General features: G+C 44.0%; 1 protein-coding gene across 7 annotated transcripts in view; it reads left to right on the top strand.

Moving 5' to 3' along the window:
- sorcs2 (sortilin-related VPS10 domain containing receptor 2) overlaps positions 1–22,956 on the top strand; it is a 119,888-nt gene that overhangs the window by 46,521 nt on the left and 50,411 nt on the right. For all 7 annotated transcript variants that reach the window (XM_078105780.1, XM_040181590.2, XM_078105779.1 and 4 more), the window contains exons 2-3: positions 2,593–2,660; positions 19,923–20,022. In XM_078105780.1, coding sequence (XP_077961906.1) covers positions 2,593–2,660; positions 19,923–20,022 — 168 coding nt within the window. The remainder of the gene's footprint in view (positions 1–2,592; positions 2,661–19,922; positions 20,023–22,956) is intronic.

Below are 22,956 nucleotides of genomic sequence, written 5' to 3'. Positions count from 1 at the left end.
TTACAATGTTGTTTTTAATGAATTTGTTTTTCTTCTAAAGACTAAATCTAAAGTAACTTTAGAAAACGTGTATTTTAGACACTGATGTTTAATTGTTAATGTTATTTTAAACAAAACTACACATTACATTACATTACAGGTCATTTAGCAGACGCTTTTGTCCAAAGCGACTTACATTACACTTTAAACCCATATGGCTTTTTCACATTTTTGCCCGGGGAGCAATTAGGGGTTAGGTGTCTTGCTCAGGGACACTTCGACATGGAACATGGGGCAGCCTGGAATCGAACCAACAACCTTGTGCTTCCCAGCACACATTCTCTAACCCCTGCGCCACGACGACCCCACATTTGATCATCTTGGAGGGAGAATTATACCTGATGGAACATGTTCAACTAGCTACTCTTCCTGCTGTCCACGTGCACTTTGTTCTCAACATGCCTCTTAACATGCCAAAAATCTCCCCACATTTAGCCAGGACCTTTACAAACCACTGTCTTTTATGGACACAGTGGTGGTCCTCTGCAGACTGCTGCGCAGGGTAACGTTAGACATTGAGTTGGAAGTAGCACAGAAGCTAGCTTAGCATAGTGGTGCTTTAAGTGGTCTATTTGCCACTCACCCCCCTTCTGTTTGACACGTGGAGTAATTCCTCAGCACAGTTCTTCTCTGTATGTCGCGCCTGTTCGTTTTACTTCTAATGCAAAAAGCTCTCTCCATCTTAATGTAACTGACTGCAGTTAGCGGCAGTTTCGTTAACGCAGTCAACCTTTGGTTTATCTCCGTAAACAAACAAGTTAACTGCGTTAAAATATTTTGTTGCATTAATTCGGCCACATTAATTGCATAGATTTATTTATGTTGACAGTACTATTAAAAACGCTCCTCTGTGCATGAGAGGCCGTAGAGACTTCTGGCTTCTGTGCTATTTTATCAATGTGGCGAGGTTTGATGCTGCCAAATAAACACTTTCTCCGCCTCCTGCCACTAGTGATTTATGGCCGACCACATCCTTCACTTTTCTGCTATATCCTAAGTGATGAATGTATTTACAATTGAACCTATTCTTTGGAATCTTAACATATGGATAGAGAGCCAGAATAGTTTATTGACACAAGCCTTCGGATGAGTGATGAATATCTCATTCTCACAGGACTGATGAAACAATACCTTTCAGAGCTTAGTTTCTCTTCACTGACTTTCACCAAAGAGGAATTGATTGAACTGAGAAATGACTGCTAGGCATAAGTTTAATCAAGCTTAAGAATCAGGGTTAGTTTTTCTTTTCAAACCAAATATTGGAGTTAAAATTGTTTGGGTTTGACCTATTGGTGAGTGAGAGGTGATTTTTATAGCTGAATGTTCTCTGTTCCCATTTGTAAACAGTACATAATCGGAAGCCAAACTCCATTGGGGTTGCAGGCTTTGATGGTAGTTGTCTTGATCTCTGACACGTGGGCATACGAAAGTCTTTAATAAGGCTCTACGTAGTAACAGGATTTTTTTTACTTAACAGGATAAAAATATATTTGATAAAATAATTGGCCTTGCAGCAGATATATGAAGTCAGGCACATATTTTATTGTATTTGACAATGAAAACAGACAAATATTTACCTCTTAAAGCTATTTTTCGTTTCCTCAGAGGACACACAAACTGTCAAAAAAGGTCACGGAGACTGTGGAATTTGCATGTGCTTGTTCTGCAAGTCACCGAAAAAATTAAGCTCTATAATCATGTACTATTACTGCAGTGAATATGGTGTCACAGACTGCTTTCTTTGCATGAGTGTACCTGTCACTAAAAGTTCGCAGCACACCTTCAACACGACCAGCTGCCTCCTGGTAGCCCCTGTTGGCTGATCAACTCCCATATGCCAAAGGCCGTTTTTGTTTAATAACCAAGGACTGCAAACAAGCCTCTCAATCACATCGTTAGCCTAGCCCATGCATTAATAATGCATCTAAACATTTTATTTATGACATTTGTCAAACTCATATAAAATATAGGTATTTATTAAAAACATTCCCTCAAGTCTAGTGCCTACAACTGCAATATGTTTGCAGAGTGCCAATCGATTTTCATAAAAAAAAATTGAAGTCACCATTGATTAAAATATTTCTTTATGTACATATTTGCAGTATTCCAAATTGTGGCAAATTACTTGGAAAAAAATATATATCAAGATTAATTTAATACATTATTATTATTTTTTTATGTGGTGTCAAAATTTTACTGGTTGTTGGTATTTGCTTTGATACATACTCTACTATACTATTTGAAAAGCCTACGTAGCATGTGACCTGATTTCATTTCCTAACTCAGTTGCTCTAAATCCTTTTCTGTAATCCAATTTTTGCCTAGGCTGTTTTATGTTTATCAGTCTTTGACAATATTAAGGAAAGTAACAGGAAAAATAAGTCAAATGGTTTAACTTCAGGTTAGCAATAAAGCTATGCTTGCATCAGGGCACAGGGTTGCTTTATCATTCCCTTCTCTAGAGACACACCTCCTACTTTAAGAATTACTGTCCTGACCAATTTTCTCCACTAGCAGCCTAAACGTATCTTTCTTCTCTACTTTGTGTTATAGGTAATCCTGATCCTGACCAAGTACTATCATGCTGACTCCACCAAAGTGCTGGAGAGCTCACTGTGGAGGTACGCCAAACATTTACCCTTGCTTAATGCCTATGCTATGTTTATTACAATCTCATGCAGACCTTTCACCTACAGATTTCAAAGTAAGTGTAGGTTTCGTTCAGCTCTCCGCTGTACTTCCTTAAGGAGGCAGGAGTAATGCAGAGTGTTTCTGTGGTCAAAACATCAGCAGGCAGCTACTAGTAAAGTGGGGGATGGAAGAGTGGCACTTTGAGTCCAGTCCAGTCATCTGATTGGAAAGATATGCATACCCGCATGGCACAGGGTAGGACAGCAGGCACCAGGAATGCCAGGAAAAGGGGTCAAGTGCGGCTGAGCAAAACTGCCTTTCGCCAAAACCACTTCACACCTCACTTTCTTTAAACGGCGGAAAACCCAATCCATCCATTACTTGACAACATGTATATATTGTGCTCTTGCATACGCTCAAGTGTTATTAATGTCTTCTGTATTCTATATCGACCTACCAGCTACTGGGGGGCAAAAGAGATATTTTTACCACTTTTTCCCTAGTTTTCTGAACAAAACTACAATCTGAATTCGATCTAAATTAGCAGACCGAAAAAGCTGCAAGTTGTTCAAAAAGCATACATTTTCATAACGTTTGCATATTTCCAAGAGGATCTCTCACCCCGTTTTGGTAGGTGTTTTGTGTGGCGGGGAGGGGGACCTCAGTTACTATTATATGGGTTATGTTTTTTCTATGTAGTACTCTTGTACGTTCACCCTGAACGAGTTGCGAGTCTTTAGCGTCGCCTGAAACGCTCCAAATGCGCGGCAGGGCTCTCGGGATCATTAGGGTCCTCTATGAGTGTCTCAGGAACTCGTATGTGGGAAATCTTGGGAAACCTGTGACCTGACCACGATGGCATCCAGGTTTCCAGATGGGGCCTGGACAGACCATATCCTGTTCTTATGTCCTTCCGTCCATTTCTGTCTGTCAAATATAATAATGTCCCATTAAGAGGGGGTCATGGATGTTCCCAAGCGACATCTGTTTACCACTAATCTCCCTTAATTGGGGGGGGCTGGGGGGGTCTTCCTCTTCCCTCTTCCTCGAACCTTCAGAGATGCATGAAAGCTCCTGCTCTCCCCCAGAAACTTTGTCAGATCTTCCTGGTCCTTTTGGGTGAAGGAACCCTTTTCAGCTGAATTGTAGTCATTTGACTTCTGTCTGTACTTACGGCTTGTGCTGATGATTTCTGTATTTATCATTTTTCTATATTCTAGTTAGTAATGAATACTTAATCACAAAGAAAGTTCAAGATACTTTTGTATTTGACAGACAGAAATGGACGGAAGGAGATAGGGCCTGGACAGACCATATCCTGTTCTTATCTGGAAACCTGGATGCCATCGTGGACTTGGTCAGGTCACGAGTTTCCCAAGATTTCCCACATGAGTTCTTGAGAGACTCACAATATGCAGCTCAACATATTCTCCCCCGACAGCAACGACTAGTCGTAGAAGAACCCATTGTATTTCAAGGAATTATTATTATTTTTTTCTCTAAGGAATTTTCCCTTTCTGAGGCCTTTATCATGTTCAAAAATGTGTTACATTTGGCACGCATAGTAGAACTGGTGAAAGATTTGATAATTTTGTCTCAATAGCGCCCCCTAGATAGGTAAAAAAGTACCCCACTAGGCCAATTTCCGCCCCTGATGTCCGATTGACTTGAAATTTGGCACACATGTGCTCTTGAACATGCTCTACAAAAAAAAGTCAATCATGGTATGCAAATGCCCTAACTAGATTTTCCGCCATTTTGAATTTTGTGAAAAACACGTTTTGGGCCATTTCTCCTAAACACTATGTCCGATTGTCACACAACTTTCTGTGGATCATTATTGGATTCCCCTGCCCCCTCAATATCTTGTTGATGTCTTCTTGTTTTGAGAAGATATGGGCTAATGAACTTTGCAAGGGGTGTGGCTTAATCTTGCAAGACTCCAAATGATTTGGCCTGCTCTCACCAAACTTGTAACACATGTGAACATTGAACCCCTGAACACACCCTGATTTTTTTGAATATTTGAAGAATAGGGGCCGCTGCTATTAATCGTTGAAAATCTGCCTTTTGGCCTATTTTCATGATTCGCATGAGTTGTAAAAGACCGAACTCCTCCCAGGGATTAAACCCAATTCTTTTCAAATTCACCCAGTGTGATCTTGAGGACCTAACCTCTGAGTGTATATAAAATATATATATATATATATATATATATATATATATATATATATATATATATATATATTATATAGCAGGCTTATCGTTTTTACTCTTTTGCACAAATCCCATCTCATTGAGGACAACCTCTTCCCTTTTTCAGCTGGCCATAGAAAATTCTGTAAGTAAGCTGCGAAATCAGCCAAACACATCTGCTCAAAGTCTGGTGTTTCTGGTCCAGTGTTAATTTTGGCAGCTATTTTTGATTTAGTCTTTAGACGAAAATGCATATTAGTTTTAGTCCCATTTAGTAATTTTATCCTTCTTAGTTTTAGTCTAGTTTTTAGTCGACGAAAACTAGACAAAAATGTAATTAGTTTTAATTCTAACCCTAACCCTTTAATAGCCATATTAAACTCCTTTTCTTCCCTTCTCAGGCCCCCTGTGTTGTGTCTATAACTGCATGGTAGTCTAGCTTGCAGTACTTGGTTGTCCATTAGATATCCCTCCTAGGACAGGTCTATAGCAGGGGTCGGCAAACGTTTTGACTCGTGGGCCACAATGGGTTATAAAATTTGACAGAGGTGCCGGGCCAAGAAAAGATGGTTGTGAGAGCGGATATAAATGACATGTGAAAAATCATTACATGAAAGGATTTGGCTTTGAACAAACAGCAAAGCATTTATTTGCAAGGCAATTTAACTAATTGGCAAGGGTGTAACAACTTTATGAGGACCAGGGAACTAAACGCAACACTTTGTTTATCTTTGTCTGTTTACTTGCAATGCTTTTGACATGGCCACCGGAAACTTCATGGTCCTTTATTGTTTCCACTGTGAAATTGCTTGTCCCAACTAAAGAGACCCCTTAACGTCCTACAATCGTTGCAATACATTATTTTCTTGGCTGTATCATAAACCAGCCACTTTTCATTCAACAGTCTTTTCTTTCTCTTTGTTTATTTTTTGGTTTCATAACCAGTTCTTCTCTCTTGTGTCTTGCGGGTTTTCCTCCACCTGCTCTGTGCCGCCACATCTTTCACCTGCACTGCGCAGTTCTATCAAAAGGATCCACCTGTCACGTGTGTGCGCCTCTATGTTGCTTAGTAACGAACGTACGGTGGCCGAGATGGTTTAACAACGTCTTCTCACGATGTGGCGTGTGAACTATAGTTGAAATGCGTGTGTCTCACGGTCAATGCGTGAGGCTTCAGAACCTGCAATGAGTTTATTATGTTAGACGTGTTTGGAGAAGCCTGTAACGGACCGTCTCATCCACCCAAGGAAACGCTGCCTCCCGTCGCCAGAGAACAGAGAAGAAAGGTCCGCATAGATCTCTGCTGGCCGACAGTCTGCCGAAAAGCCCCGAGCTGTTAAACAGGTCTTCATCTCCACGCACATCTTTCTCTGAAGCACCGCGGCTTCAGCCTTCTAACAGTCTACAGCTAAACCGAGATAGCTGAGCTAAACTAAGGAAGTGCACATTCAAACTCGCCGAACCGTAAAATAGTCGTCACGGTCCGTAATTGGTGCACAAGAACCACCACTGCACCGATGTGCGCGAGCGTTCTGGGTTTCGTGGATGACGTCATCATGACACGTTAATATCCGCCGTACGGGGCCGTACTTTTCCTGTCTTTTGTCTGTTAGCTGCATGCAAATTTAGGGGAAAAAAGTATTGTGACTTCGTCGACAACCAACCTTTTCGGCTCATCTCGTTAACGAAAGTTAGAATAGATTTAGTCACGTCTTAGTCATGGAAAAAAGGTTGTTAACGAACATTTTTCGTCAGTTTTCGTCGACGAAATTAACACTGTTCTGGTTTGACTTTGTATCTGTCATTCAAAGATGTCATCCACACATTGACACTTTGGTGTTCCCCAGGTAAGACATGGGGCGACTCATTTTCAGTGCGTTGTTATCGGTCGGTACGAATATGACACAACGCTAACACTTCTTTATATTTATTCCACATGCACGAGTGACACACTCCTGAGCTCTCACACTACTGACCTCTTATTTTAGAGTACGCCTGCATGATTTACTTCATTTCATCACATGACGTTGCTTCAATGCATTTAGGGGTGTGGTCCTGGTCATGACAATCTCCTGAACTCCAAACTGAATGTCAGAATGGGAAAGAAAGGTGATTTAAGCAATTTTGAGCGTGGCATGATTGTTGGTGCCAGACGGGCCGGTCTGAGTATTTCACAATCGTCTCACTTACTGGGATTTTCACGCACAACCATTTCTAGGGTTTACAAAGAATGGTGTGAAAAGGGAAAAACATCCAGTATGCGGCAGTCCTGTGGGCGAAAATGCCTTGTTGATGCTAGAGGTCAGAGGAGAATGGGCCGACTGATTCAAGCTGATAGAAGAGCAACTTTGACTGAAATAACCTCATTAACTCATTACAACCGAGGCATGCAGCAAAGCATTTGTGAAGCCACAACACGCACAACCTTGAAGCGGATGGGCTACAACACCAGAAGATCCCACCGGGTACAACTCCACTACAAATAGGAAAAAAAAAAGCTACAATTTGCAAGAGCTCACCAAAATTGGACAGTTGAAGACTGGAAAAATGTTGCCTGGTCTGATGAGTCTCGATTTCTGTTGAGACATTCAGATGGTAGAGTCAGAATTTGGCGTAAACAGAATGAGAACATGGATCCATCATGCCTTGTTACCACTGTGCAGGCTGGTGGTGTATTGATGTGGGGGATGTTTTCTTGGCACACTTTAGGCCCCTTGGTGCCAATTGGGCATTGTTTAAATGCCACGGCCTACCTGAGCATTGTTTCTGATCATGTCCATCCCTTTATGGCCACCTTGTACCCATCCTCTGACGGCTACTTCCAGCAGGATAATGCACCATGTCACAAAGCTCGAATCATTTCAAATTGGTTTCTTGAACATGACAATCAGCGTGGTTACATAGATTCGAATAACTGGCTTAGTCGGACTGAAATCGAATTATCCGTTTCATGTAAACACCTTTTATGTGCGGTCCGACTAACACCCCTGGATAACTCGATCCGATCCAGTTGATAGTTCGACTATTGCAGCATGTAACGGTGAATCGGATAAGGAACTGGACTTTGCCTCCATGCTTGAGATCCCGACGGCGTCTTCTCTCCGTTATCAAATCAGCCAATAGTGCCATTCACATTCGCTGTACTCCTATTAACATCATGCAAAAATAGTAGAGGGATGTAGCTTCACCTTGCTCTCGGTTCGCCATCTTTCTCGTAATGTTGATGTTGTTGTTGTTGGTAGTGGTGGAGCGGTCAAGCGGAAATGGCTGTATCACAACTGGTTGAAATGAAAACAGCGCCACCTATCGTATCGGATATGACATGCTTTCGGCCAATGATTGGATTTATTCACTGCCATGTATATTGGGATAAGAGCACCTCCCCCCGAAAGATAGGATAGTCCGACTAAGCAAAGATTCGAATTATACCATCATGTAAACACAGTGTAAACTGAGTGAGTTCACTGTACTAAAATGCCCCCCACAGTCACCAGATCTCAACCCAATAGAGCATCTTTGGGATGTGGTGGAACGGGAGCTTCGTGCCCTGGATGTGCATCCCACAAATCTCCATCAACTCCAAGATGCTATCCTATCAATATGGGCCAACATTTCTAAAGAATGCTTTCAGCAACTTGTTGAATCAATGCCACGTAGAATCAGTATGGTGTTCCTAATAATCCTTTAGGTGAGTGTATATCCCAGCAGTCTTTTGGCTCACATTTCCGGATCACCGCACTGGATTTGTTGATTACATTGAGGCAGCGTTAATACTGGAGTGGTCTCATTTAGCAAGGTGCTGCTGCAAACTGAGTGAGGCAGTTTCAGGTTCCTTCAGCAACAATTTCAGTGGTTGGAGCTTGGTCTTTGCTATTTGCACAGTGGCTTATTTGCACAGTGGATGAACGCCCTCACCAGGTCTCAATATCATTGTCTTTCTGGAAAGTGGTTTGGGAAAACCAAATCTGCAACCAGATTTCAAACATGTCCATGAGTGTTTTTTGCTGTGAATTTGCACTTCTGTGACCTTCTTGTCCAGTTCATGTTGTGCGCGTGGGTCAGGTAGCTGAGCTGTGATGCATTTGGACACAAAAGCTAACAGTCTGATCATCATCCTCCTCAAACACAGGTGCACCTTCTACCCATATGAGACAGTGAATGTGCGGGCTTCCTCTGTGCTGAAACTCAACTCTGTAAAAGTAGTCAATCAATTTGCCAAGAGGCTGTGCAGGAGATAAGAGCACATCTTTTATACAAGGCCTCATCACGCTTATCAAACATGCGCATTGTTGTCACAGGATTGCTTCTCAGAATTTCACACTTTGCTGGCCAGTCAAGCTGTTCTAAACTTCACCTCCTCACCTTGCTGTCTTTTTATTGCTTCAATCACTTCAGGCCAATGCATCTCAGCTGCCGACAATGTACAAAAGAATGTGGGAGTTCCCAACCATCTGATCATGGCAAAAAGATCTCTCGGGTTTTATCCCACTAGGCTGGTGTTCCTCTCAGCAGCTGCATGAATCTGACTACATTTGTTCCTCACCAGTTTCTCTACCTCTCGTTATTTTTCGTCCGTCTTGAGTCATTGGCTTTCTTTTCCTCAAATGTATTGTCATGCTGTGGCCAAGTGTATTTCAGTCACAAACTGTGCCAAGAACAAATAGTTTGTGTCTCTGGCAAAACAATCACAGACACAGAAAAGACTCGCTTTGAAATAACTTCTGGGTGTTACTTTCATACGTCTCCCTTCATACAGTGTGTTTTGACCTGTAGGGAACTGCACAGGGAACTGCACAGGGAAAGCTATCACCTCAAGTTTAGGAGTTTTGAAGGAACCAACTGGACTGTTACTTTCTGCAGGGGCAACCGAGTAGACTCCTTCACTGAAACACAAAATGTCCTCTGAAGTAACACATAGCTGAAGAGATGATTCTAGAGCAAAACCACAGTTAGGCATGTCACCTTCCTGTTCTTCATCATCTCTTTGCTGATACATCACTATCAGAGATGAGGCTGAGCTATATGACCCAACACTTCCTGATGATGATGATGCCACTATGGATGAGAACAACTATGATAATGCCAATTTAAAAGGAAATTGACGTGTGATAAAAATGCATGTGAGATATGTGAGACAGAAACTGAGCTTGATAGAGAACAGGATGTTGACATGTCTTGTGACAGTGAACAACCAGAAGGCTGAAATTGGCATTATCATAGTTGTTCTCATCCATAGTGGCATCATCATCATCAGGAAGTGTTGGGTCATATAGCTCAGCCTCATCTCTGATAGTGATGTCCTGATATTGTGGATGAATGCATTTGAGTTTATGCAGCGCCTGCACTAGTTTAGACCAGGTGACAGTCTGGAACAGCCGATAACCTCTGACACAATCGTCTCTTCAGCTTTACTCTCATCACTTGAGACTCACTTCTCAGTCTGGGTAACTTTTCCACTGTTTCCTTCACTGTCTGTCTGTATTTCCTTTTTATGGCCCATTTCATGTTATACATACTTCTATAAGTAGGATTATTTTTGCATTTGTTGTCTCATTTTACTTCGTGCCTTAAGCCTAGTTCATGCTTCTGCGTTTTCAGAGAGCCCCTTGCGTGTCTTTGCGTGCCTTTTCACCCCTCCTTGCGTTCGTCGACCCATTTTTCTAGACTAGCTTCAAAAGCTACGCAAGCCTCCCGCAGCTGCGATTGGTCTGCTAACTACATCCTTTCCGGAGTCTCACATTTCCGGTTTCATAGCACAATACGCCATTATTAAAAGATTTTATCCGAGAGAATGAATGAGATTGAAGAGCTTTTGTTGGAAAAAAATCCGTAAATATGACCATTTCTTCAACAAGTCATTGGCGGACTATAAGGACGCGCGGATGGCCTCCGATTCATGGAGGGAGCTGACCCAGGGGTGTGTTGAAGGCTGTTTTCCATTCATCCCCTTCTCTGATACTGACAAGGTTATAGGCATTCCGGAGGTCCAACTTGGAAAAGATCAGGGCATAACATAACTGCTCGAAAGAGGGGTCGATGAGTGGCAGGGGAGTCTTGTTCAATTCAATTCATTTTATTTTGTATAGCCCATAATCGCAAATTACAAATTTGCCTCAGAGGGCTTTACAGTCTGTACACATACAACATCCTCTGCCCCGAAACCCACCATCGGCACAGGAAAAACTCCCCAAAAAATGAAAAAACCCTTACAAGAGGGGAAAAAAGGGAAGAAACCTTAGGGAGAACGTCAGAGGAGGGATCCCACTCCCGGGATGGACAGACTACAATGGATGCCATGTGTACAGAATGAACAATGTATAATACATGCAATTCCTATGACAGAAATGATTCAAGTAGTTGTGAGTAGTAAGCCAGGCGCACAGCAGGACCACTGCAGGGGCAACCACCATCAGATAGAACCACCATCCACAGAAGCCTGTGGGGAGGGAGAGCACAGAGACTTTAGGAGAGGGTAATGATACAGTACAGTAATGATTAATATCTAAAATAATGATGATGGCAGCAGCAGGCGTCAGCATGGCCACGGTAGGTGTCAGGACCAGGGTCCCGAAGGAACCACGATCTACGGAGACCTGATAGGGGAGAAAGCACAAAAAAAAACTCCCGGAAAGAAGCTGAATTAGTCATGTGCATTAATAAAACTTGAATTATGGTAGAACGAGAGCGTGAGGGAGGAGCTCGGTGTGTCCTAAGAAGTCCCCCGGCATTCTAAGCCTATAGCAGCTTAACTAAGGGCTGGTCCGGGCTAACCTGAGCCAGCCCTAACTAGAGGCAGAATCAAAGAGGAAAGTTTTAAGTTTTACTTTAAAAGAGCTGACCGAATCTGCCCCCCGGACTGAAAGTGGAACCTGGTTCCACAAAAGAGAAGCTTGATAACTGAAGGCTCTGGCCCCCAGGCTACTTTTTAAAACCATAGGAACAACAAGTAACCCAGCATCTATGGAGCGCAGTTGCCTTGTAGGGCAATAAGGTGTTACAAGCTCTTGAAGATACAACGGTGCCTCACCAGCAAGTGCCTTGTAGGTGAGGAGAAGTACCTTAAAATCTATTCTTGATTTAACAGGGAGCCAGTGCAGAGAAGTTAATACAGGAGTGATATGATCCCTTTTCTTAGTTCTTGTTAATACACATGCTGCAGCATTCTGAATCAACTGGAGAGGCTTAAGAGATTTACAAGAGCAGCCTGATAACAAAGAATTACAGTAGTCCAGTCTGGAAGTGACAAACGCATGAACTAATTTTTCTGCATCACTTTGAGACAGGAAGTTCCTGATTTTTGATATGTTACGTAGATGAAAATAGGCAGTCCTTGAAGTCTTCTTTATATGCGAGTTGAAGGTCATATCCTGGTCGAAGAGAACTCCCAGATTCCTGACGGTGCTGCTGGGTACCAGAGCAATTCCATCCATAAAAACTGTATCACGTGACAGCTGGCTTCGAAGGCGCTCTGGGCCTATCAGGATAACTTCCGTTTTTTCTGAGTTTAGCATCGGGAAGTTGCCGGTCATCCAAGTTTTGATGTCTCCAAGACATTCTTGAAGTCTAACTAGCTGGTCCGTCTCTTCTGGCTTGATCGACAGATACAGTTGAGTATCGTCTGCATAACAATAGAAGTTTATGCGGTGTTTCCTGATAAGATCGCCCAAAGGAAGCATATAGAGGGTAAATAAAATCGGTCCAAGTACAGAACCTCGTGGGACTCCGTGACCAACATTGGTGGTCTTTGAGGATTCACCGTTTACAAGCACAAACTGGGATCGGTCCGATAAGTAGGATTTAAACCAGCTGAGTGCAGTTCCTTTGATACCAATTAAATGTTCTAGTCTCTGCAACAGGATACAATGGTCTATGGTATCATCAAAAGAGATGAGTCCTTGGTCCGATGCAAGTAGAAGATCATTCGTAATTTTCACTAGTGCTGTTTCTGTACTGTGATGCACTCGAAATCCTGACTGGAAATCCTCGAACAAAGCATTGTTTTGTAGAAAGTCACATAATTGATTTGCGACGGATTTCTCAAGGATCTTAGAGAGGAAGGGAAGATTAGAGATAGGTCTGTAGTTAGCCAACACCTCTGGAGCAAGAGTAGGTTTCTTAAGAAGAGGTTTAATTACAGCTACCTTGAAGGACTGTGGTACATGTCCTGTCAACAAAGACAGATTCATAATATCCAATAAGGATGTGCTAAATAAAGGAAAAACTTCCTTAAGCAGCTTGGTCGGAATCGGATCCAAGAGACAAGTAGAAGATTTAGACTTTGAAAATAAAGAAGTCAGTTGATCAAGGTTGATGGAAGAAAGGCATCCAAACAGGCATCAGGGCCCACTGCTGCAACCAAGGTTCCTACATCGGAGGACAGGTCGGCACTGGTTGAAGGCAGGAGACCATCAATTTTCTCCCTGATAGTCAGAATCTTATCATTGAAGAAGTTCATGAAGTCGTTTCTAGTGAGGTCCAAAGGAATACACGGCTCAACGGAGCTGTGACTCTCTGTCAGTCTGGCTACAGTGCTGAAGAGAAACCTGGGGTTGTTTTTATTTTTCTCTGTTAATGATGAGTAATAAGATGCTCTTGCGTTACGGAGAGGCTTCTTATACGTTTTAAGGCTGTCTTGCCAAACTAGCCTAGATGCTTCTGATTTGGTGGAACGCCATAATCGTTCAAGTTTCCGCACAGTTTGCTTTAGGTTCCGTGTTTGAGGGTTATACCTTCCTTCTTGTTGCTATTCTTCTTTCCAGAGGAGCAATAGCGTCCAGCGCCACTCTCAAAGAGCCTGTAGCAGTATCGACAAAATTATCGATCTGGGACGGACTGAGGTTCTCACAGGAGTCTTCTTGTATCTTGAGGCAGGGCATTGAACTTGGAGCAGAGGAATGGCTTCTTTAAATGAGGCTACAGCGGTATCCGATAAACGTCGACTGTAGAAACCCTTGGCAGGAGGAGGTGGTTCCGATAGTAGAAATTCAAAGTTTATCAGACAATGGTCCGACAGGAGAGGGTTCTGTGGAAAAATTGTTAAATGTTCAATCCCAATCCCATACACAAGAACCAAGTCGAGAGTGTGGTTAAAACAGTGAGTCAGTTTATTTACACACTGACAGAAACCAATTGAATCTAACAATGAAAGGAATGCAGTACTAAGGCTGTCGTTGTCGTCATCCACATGAATGTTAAAGTCACCCACAATAATTACCTTGTCCGTTTTAAGGACCAAACTCGTTAAGAACTGTGAAAATTCAGAAAGAAATTCTGAATAAGGACCTGGGGCCCTGTACACTATTACAAAGAGAACCGGCTGGATTATTTTCAGGGTCGGTTGCGAAAGACTGAAAACCAGGCTTATAATATATATATATATATATATATATATATATATATATATATATATATATATATATATATATATATGAGTTATAATCCACCTTAGGTTTAAAGTTTATTAAAAGGCAGGAGTCATAAATACCTGCCACTCCCCCCCCTCGGCCTGTGCCTCGGGGAATATCAGTATTAACATGACTCGGAGGAGTTGCTTCATTTAAAACAGAAATATTCCCCATTCAACAAACACGTTTCAGTAAGACAAAATACATCAACATGGTGATCTGATATTAGTTAATTTACCAAAACAGCTTTAGATGACAGATCTGATATTCAAAAGACCCCCTTTAATTCTCCTATTTTGTTGCACTATTGCATTATTAGTTTTAACTTTAATTAAGTTATTTACTATAACTCCTCGGTTGTTTACCTTTAACTTAGATAACTGGGTCCGTGGGGCAGACAAGGTCTCTATAGGGTTCATTATGCCGAGTGACTGCTCAGATCGAAGCGCAGAGAAGTGTGTAAGACTGCGACTCTGCTCCCTGGTCTGAACTCTGGGTCATGGATTAAGTCCACTAAGAAACTGGGTCAGGTTCTTAGAAAGAAGTTCAGCTCCATTCAAAGTGGGATGGATGCCGTCCCTCCTAATCAGACCAGGCTCTCCCCAAAACGTCTTCCAGTGATCAACGAAGCCCACATTATTTACTAGGCACCACCTCAACAACCAGCGGCGGAATGACGACATGCGGCTGTACATGTCGTCACTGGTCAAGTTTGGGAGGGGGCCAGAGAAAACTACGGTGTCCGACATTGTTTTAGCGTATGTACACACCGATTCCACATTAACTTTAGTGACCTCCGAGCAACGTAATCGGGAGTCATTACCGCCGACGTGTATTACAATCTTACTGTATTTACGTTTATCCTTAGCCAGCAGTTTAAGATAAGACTCAATGTCGCCCGCTCTGGCCCCCAGTATACACATAACTATGGTCCCTGGTTTCGCTAACTTCACGTTCCTCAGAATGGAGCTACCTATCACCAGAGTTGGCTTCTCAGCGGGTGTGTCGCAGAGTGGGGAGAAGCGGTTTGAAACGTGAAGTGGTTGGTGGTTAACCGTGTGCTTCGACTTATGCTTACTCCGGACAGTCACCCAGCCTCCCGGCTGCTCGGGGGTTGCCGGGGGACGGCTAGCAGGAGCGAACGCTACGTCTATGTGGCCCGCACCGGCTACGGGGGTTGGCTGGGTAACTACAGCGGCTAACGACTGAGCTTTCATGGTGCGGAGCCGTGCTTCTAGCTCACTAAGCCTCGCCTCCAATTTATCAAATATACTACACTTGTACCATGTACCATTATCCGTAAGGGAGGCAGAGGAATAGCTGAACATGTGACACACCGAGCAAGAAAGAGCAGGAGAGGTAGGGAATCACCAGGTTAGCTGCTAAGCTAATGCTAACGCTAATAGAAGTAACGTTGACGCTAAACAACGTCCAAGCAACTATTTGATGAACGGTGAGGCGTTTAACAGCGCCTCACATAGATAAGAATTCACTGTTTGTGATGAAAAATATCACGCTACAGTCAACTCAGTATAGCTAGAGCTGTGAAAAGTTCGATGACATCAAACACGCTGACATCAAACACGCTGGCAACAGGAAGTGACAACACGACACGCTTACCGTCAGGTAAGTTCTTCACAGTGGTCTGATTTAAGCCCCAGTAGTCAATACAGGGGCGTAATGAAGCATCCTTCTTTTCAACAAAAAAGAAGCCCGCTCCCAGAGGTGATGAGGAGGGACAAATCAAACCCGAAGCTAGGCTCTCGTTGATATACGTCTCCATGGCCGCTCTCTCCGGACGGGACGAGTTGAACAGCCTGCTGGTGGGGAGAGGGGCTCCAGGGAGAAGATCAAGGGCGCAATCATAAGGGCGGTGGGGGGGGTAGGGTGCGTGCCAACTCTTTGTTGAACACTAGGGCGAGATCCAGATACTCAGGCGGCACGGGGGAAAGATCTGGGGGCGACTGAGGAGCTGCAACCTGACTGGGTTCCGGGGCAGAGGACCTGAGACAGTGAGCGTGACACGAGACGCTCCAACTGGAAATGGACGATGTTTTCCAGTCGAGAAGGGGGTTGTGGAGTTTAAGCCAGGGTATGCCAAGGACAGCTGGTGACAGGGGGGAGGGTATCACATACAACTGTATTGTCTCACTATGGTTGCCAGAAATAGTGACAGAGCGGGGAGCAGTGCGATATGGAACCTTGGAAATTAACCGGCCATCCAGTGCATTGACAGATTTGGGGACTTCTAAGGGCTCGAGAGAGATGTTTGTCTGTGCGGCAAAGTTCTCATCAATGAAATTGTCACCCGAACCCGAATCGATAAATACATGTAGGGGGTAGGACTGGGTGTTGCTCCGGAGCGTAGCCGGAAAGGACATCCGGCCCGGAGAGCGAGACGACGAGGTGTTGCTCACCAGAGTGCTCTCCGTCGCTAGATCTTTTGGCGGGGCCCAGCAGGTTGCAGCATAATGGCCCGCGAGTCCACAGTATAGGCAGAGTCTTAGTTGCATCCGTCGCTGGCGTTCTGAGGGAGATAGGTGAGCTCGACCAAGCTGCATGGGTTCTTCAGAGGGAGCTTGGAGGGCAGAGGGCCTGGCAGGACTCCAAGATGGGAGGCAGGGACGCGCGTGGGCGCGGGGACACTAAACCTGAGGCCTGCGGATGGGACTGGGTTACGGGTCCGTTCAGCTCGTTCTCTCCTCCGTTCCCGGAGACTATTGTCTAGCCTGATAGCTAAAGCAATCAATTGCTCGAGGGAGGTAGAGTCATCTCGAGAGGCCAGCTCGTCCTTTAGCTCCTCAGACAGATTCCTGGAGAACAAGGTCATTAGTGCTAGCTCATCCCATCCACATTCTGCCGCCAAAATCCAGAATTCAATGGAAAAGTCTGCTACTGATCCAGACCCTTGTCTTAACCAAAATAGCCGATTCATGGCCTCTAGTCCTTTAACGGGGTGATCGAAAACTTTACGTAGCTCCGTTGAAAAAATAAGGAAGGAACTCAAAACTGCTGAGTGGCTAGTCCACAACGCAGTGGCCCACTGGGCCGCTTTACCTCTTAATAAATGAACGCAGAAGGCTATCTTAGCCTTGTCGGTGGAGTAACTAGCGGGCTGAAGATCAAAAACTAACGTACAATTTAACAAAAATCTACTGCATGAACCTGGTTCATCAGCGTAAGGTTCCGGAGTGGGAACCCAGGGTTCCTTGGGAGAAACTGAGGGTAAGGTGGCAGGTGGGTTACTCACTGGTGGGGATGTACTGGAGCTGGGAGCCGACAACTGAGCGAGTGCAGAAGTTATCTGCTGCACGCTCTGGGAAAGGGAGTGCAAGGTTTCCATAACTCCACTCAACAGATGATCGTGTTTACCAATCAGGATTCCATGTGAGCTGAGGGCGCCCTGGAGGGCGTCTGGGTTCGCTGGATCCATCTTTTCGGGTCGGATCATTCTGTTAGGGTTGATGAGGATCCAAAAGCAGAACCGGGGACAAAGTCTTGTGGTCAACAAACAAAAATCTTTATTTCTCAAGAGGCTCGTGAGGAGAAGGTCGCGAGTGCAGGATCCGGAGCGAAGGCTGCGTAAGCGTGTTGGCGCGTGCCGTAGAGTCGCGTCGCGCCGACGAGAGGTAATGATCCGATGAGGAGGCCTGTGAGACAGCAGGCTATAACTCGTGTCGGATTGCTGATTCGCCACAGGTGCGGGTAGTGAGAGCGCTCCTCTTGGTCGCCCCGCCCAGCCTGAAAACACAGCAGCGCCAGCCAGCACCCAGGATCAAAATATACAACACTAAATAAAGGCCCAGAAATCATAATCACCACAGCTGTCTTTATAATGAGAACTGTTTTTGTTTCCATCTGAATTCAACATTGTTTCTGTAATGAGAGACCTTCATTTGTTTTGGTTTCTGTCTGAATTCAGCATAATTTCTGTAACAAGAGACCAATATTTGTTTTTGTTTTTTCCAACAAGGTTGTTAGAACATTCTACCCAGCACACAACTTACTTGGAATCGACTCCATTGCCGTTAATGTGGTTCTTTGAGTTTTTCTGTTAAACTTGGTAGCTTAGTTTTGAGCTGTGTGATGATCAATTCTTCACATACAGTAGGCAGCAAGAATTCTTCGGAACTGGAGGGAATTTTGTCTATTGCGGTCCAGTCTTTCTTATAAAAATAATAGTTTTTTCCTGTCCAGGTTTAGCATGGTGCAGTCTATTGTCCGACAAGCACATTTTGAAATGTTTCTAGTTCCTAAAAAGAAAGATTGTACGTGCCCCCTTTTTTCGAAATGAATTGCGTGGGATTGTAAAGAATTTATTGACTGATTTATAACACAGGCCTCAACACAAGTACCCCCAATGGTTTTATGGGGGGGAAGACTGGTATGAATGAAGACATCCAAGTGAAATATTGTTTTATACATTTTTAAAAAAGCTTAATGACTATGAGAAAGGTTCTTTGTGTGTTGAGTGCTACATATTCAATTTTAGTATGTTTTTCAAGCAACCTTTCTTCCCTTTCGTTCGCTCTTTGCTCTAACATCTCCCCTCCCATCTTCTCTCCATTCTGTTTCAAAGTTATTGTAACTGATTAATCTATAATCAATGGCAAAAGTCTATTAATCAAAAGGTATGTATGGCAAGCGCTGAAGAATGGGTACTTATCCGAACTCAAAACGATCATTCTCGCCGTATAATGCTCTGGAGCACAGCAATACCCAAATTAGGTTTATTATTGCATCTTTCCTGACTGCTTCCTCTTTGCTTTTCATGTTTTCCACATGAGTAACTTTGATGCCTTCAAACATCAGTGTTGAATCATGGAGGTTTCTCAAATTTGAAGAGACATAACATACATTCCATAAGAACATTTTTGTGTAAAGTTTAGTTTGCTCAATTACAAAAGGAATATTCTGACTTCCGAAAATGTAATTTTAATTATCCAAAATTGTGTGGTCTTTACTGGGTACAAAATAAGCACTGCATTTTACAGTTGAATGATTTATTTAATTTTCCACCATGCTTTATGTTTAGCTCATTGGCGTTTTGCTGAGGGAACCTGCGCAATGTTTCTACCTCTATAGTTGGCATATAAAAAGTTCTGTCCTCTCTGCTACATTCCATAATGGAACACTGGTGAAATATGCATCAATATGGTGGCTCGGTGACAGATATTTTCACATCCCCACAATTGCTGCAGTCATTATGATATATTTATGCATTTTGTCTCTTCATTACCTGGGAAAAACTAATATGCATGCACATGTGAGCACTTTGTTCACCAGGTCCAATGGTGAACAATGTGCACATTGGATCTGGGCGTTAGAGCTGATAGCGAGCCGGGAGATCAGCAGTTTATTTGTAAAAAAAAAACATTGGGTGGCTGGAACACTAGAAAGGCGCTACATGCTTTCATAATTGATGCATTATTTATTTCCCAAATTATACCAAGTAGCCTTAGAAGAAAAAACTTAACTTCATAATATTTGCTTTGCCAAATAAGAGATTTGTATCCAGAACATTCCCCTTTAAATTTAAATCCATATTATTTTTCCTAAGCAAAAGTGCACTTTCTTACTGATCTGCCCCACAAATATTCTTAAGGTTTTCACCAACTGCCACTTGATCTTGTTTTGTCTGTCTACTTATAGGTCTGCTGACTATGGCACCACCTACACCAAACTCAACCTGATGCCAGGGACAACTATTGTGGTGACAAGCTTTTATATCTGCCCAAACAACAAAAAAAAGGTAGGAAGATACATAGACTTTTTTGAAAAGTCTCGCAGCTAGACTGCTGACAATTTTTATCTATTCTAAATGTCCCTTTATTTTTTTCCATATTTTTTTTATTTTAATGCGCTCTGGCTAAACATTGCCAAACAGGGCAATACAAAATACAATTATAAAGTGGACATTTCAGGTTCAGGGTTAGGGTTTTGTATGTTCTTGGAAATGATTTGCCTAAAAAATTAAAAAAATAATTTAATATACGATCATATCATCATCAGATCATATGTTATGCTGTCGTGCTGGTGGGAGTTTTTACCACAAAATGAAGGAGGGGTGCTGGATTTGTTTTGTGAGCGACATTTGTAGAACTGTCCCTCAAAGGATCAAGTAGCTGGGTCACAACATGTAAAGAAAAACATTGAAAAAAAACAAATGAGACCTCAATCTCCAGAGGAAAAAAAATGACGCAGTTATAATGGGTTTGCGTTAAAGTTATAGAATATATATTTTGGTCCCACTTACCCACGTTATAGTTACTCAATCCAGCAGCTGCAGAAAAATGAATTTGATGAATAAAAGATACCAGAAAAGTTTACGCATGAGCCAAGAATTACACTTGTCAACTTAAAACGGATATGCATAGGAACTGCCGTAGTGCAGGGATTGTTGCCCAGGGTTAGGAGAGGGAAGGGAGGGAGGTGTCTAGTAATTTAAACCAAGGATTAAGCTGCTGCTTAACCACACTTCTGACCAGATAGCAGAGGTCTGATAGAAGCTTTCCCCTGTTGATTGAGGACTAGTTGGTCATCAAAGACTTTGATCCTTGTAACTAAATGTCAGTATTCTGCTATGTATGTACTTCTCAGCATCCAAATTCTGAGTCACCAGGTACATTACTTACTTTGAGGGGATGTGCTTCAGGTGAGGGCAAGGAGAACCACGTGAGGGTAATGAGCTGATGATGTGGGAGGATCTGAAATGACAGGGGAGATAGATAGCATGCAGTGAAGATGAAAATAAACTATGATGTGGTCAATTGTGTGACAGAACTCCCCCCTCTTGGGATGGCTCCCGACGTCCTGCTGGGCTGATCTGGGTGTGCTTTGAGGAAGTCCTTGATCAGGGAGGAAGCCAATATGTGGCTCGAGGGAACCCACAAGCGCTCCTCCGGACCGTACCCCTCCCAGTCCACCAGATACTGTAGCCCCCTACCACGTCGACGAGACTTGAGCAAGCAACGGACCGCGTAAGCCGGACCCCCGTCAATGAGCTGGGGGGGAGAAGGGGGTCTGGGGGAGGGTTCAAGTGGACTGTCCTTGACAGGTTGTGGACTGTCCTTGACGGGTTTCACCCTGGAGACATGAAAGGTGCGGTGGATCTTCATGGCCCGTGGCAGCCGAAGTTTAACAGCCGCAGGGTTGACGTCCCGGCAGGGAAAGGGCCCACAAACCGAGGCTCCACTTTTCTGGACTCCACTCTGAGCGGAAGGTCCCGGGCAGACAGCCAGACGCGTTGTTACATTACATTACATGTCATTTAGCTGACGCTTTTATCCAAAGCGACGTACAATAAGTGCATTCAACCATAGGGTACAAACTCAGGAGAACAAGAAACAAGAAAGTGCAATTTCCTCAAATAAGCCAATTTACAATTTGCTATAGATGAGTGACGTTACAAGTACAATTTAAGTGCTACAATTTGTTAGTCTTTAGTCGAGGTAGAGTCTGAAGAGGTGTGTCTTTAGTTTGCGGCGGAAGATGTGAAGGCTCTCTGCGGTCCTGGTGTCTTCAGAGAGCTCGTTCCACCATTTCGGCGCAAGGACAGCGAAGAGTCGAGACCTAGTCGAGTGTTTTGCTCTCAGTGAGGGAGGGACGAGTAGTTTTGCAGATGCAGAGCAGAGAGTGCGGGTTGGGATGTAGGGTTTGACCATGTCCTGGATGTAAGCTGGACCCGATCCATTCACAGCATGGTACGTGAGCACCAATGTTTTGAACTGGATGCGGGCGGCCACCGGTAGCCAGTGAAGAGAGCGGAGGAGTGGAGTAGTGTGGGAGAATTTCGGAAGGTTGAAGACCAGTCGAGCTGCTGCATTCTGAATGAGCTGCAGAGGTCGAATGGCGGTGGCAGGGAGACCTGCCAGGAGGGAGTTGCAGTAGTCCAGGCGGGAGATGACAAGAGCCTGAATCAGTACCTGCGCTGCCTTCTGAGTGAGAAGGGGACGTATTCTCCTGATATTGTAGAGCGTGTATCTACAGGATCGCGTTGTCGCGGCAATGTTGGGAGTCAGGGAGAGTTGGCTGTCGAGTGTGACGCCGAGGTTCTTAGCGGTCGAGGTGGGCGTTAGTACGGAGTTCCCAAATTTGACTGTCAGGTCCTGGGTAAGCGAATCTTTTCCGGGAAAGAGAAGTAGTTCAGTCTTGTCGGGGTTGATTTTCAGATGGTGGGCGGACATCCACTGAGAGATGTCAGTTAGACAGGCAGAGATCCGAGCCGCCACCTGGGTGTCCGAGTTGTCCTGGGGCGTAGCTAGGTGCAAGGGTTCATCGTCTGTTGACTGACCGTTGGTAGCGGTCAGAGGTACGCAGACACCGCTGCATAAACGCCTGTACAGAAGGGACGCTTGCCTCCAGTTCCTGCTCCGGAAAAAGTGGAGGCTGGTATCCCCGGGCACATTGGAAGGGAGAGAGACCGGTGGCCGAGCTGGGCAGTGTGTTGTGGGCATACTCGACCCATAGAAGTTGCTGGGATCAGGAGTGAGGGTTGCGGGAGGAGACGCAGCGTAGTGAGGTCTCCATCTCCTAGTTCATGCGCTCTGCCTGACCATTTGACTGTGGGTGAAATCCAGATGACAAGCTAACGGTGGCCCCCAGTAGCCTTCAAAAACTCAGACCAAAAATGTGAGGTGAATTGTGTCCCCCAATCGGACAACACGTTGATGGGCAGACCATGCAG

The sequence above is a fragment of the Gasterosteus aculeatus genome, chromosome 7 (assembly GCF_964276395.1).
Source record: "Gasterosteus aculeatus chromosome 7, fGasAcu3.hap1.1, whole genome shotgun sequence".
Classification (NCBI taxonomy): domain Eukaryota; kingdom Metazoa; phylum Chordata; class Actinopteri; order Perciformes; family Gasterosteidae; genus Gasterosteus; species Gasterosteus aculeatus.
Note: the sequence above shows the minus strand (reverse complement) of the source record. Positions and strands in the feature narration are given on the sequence as shown.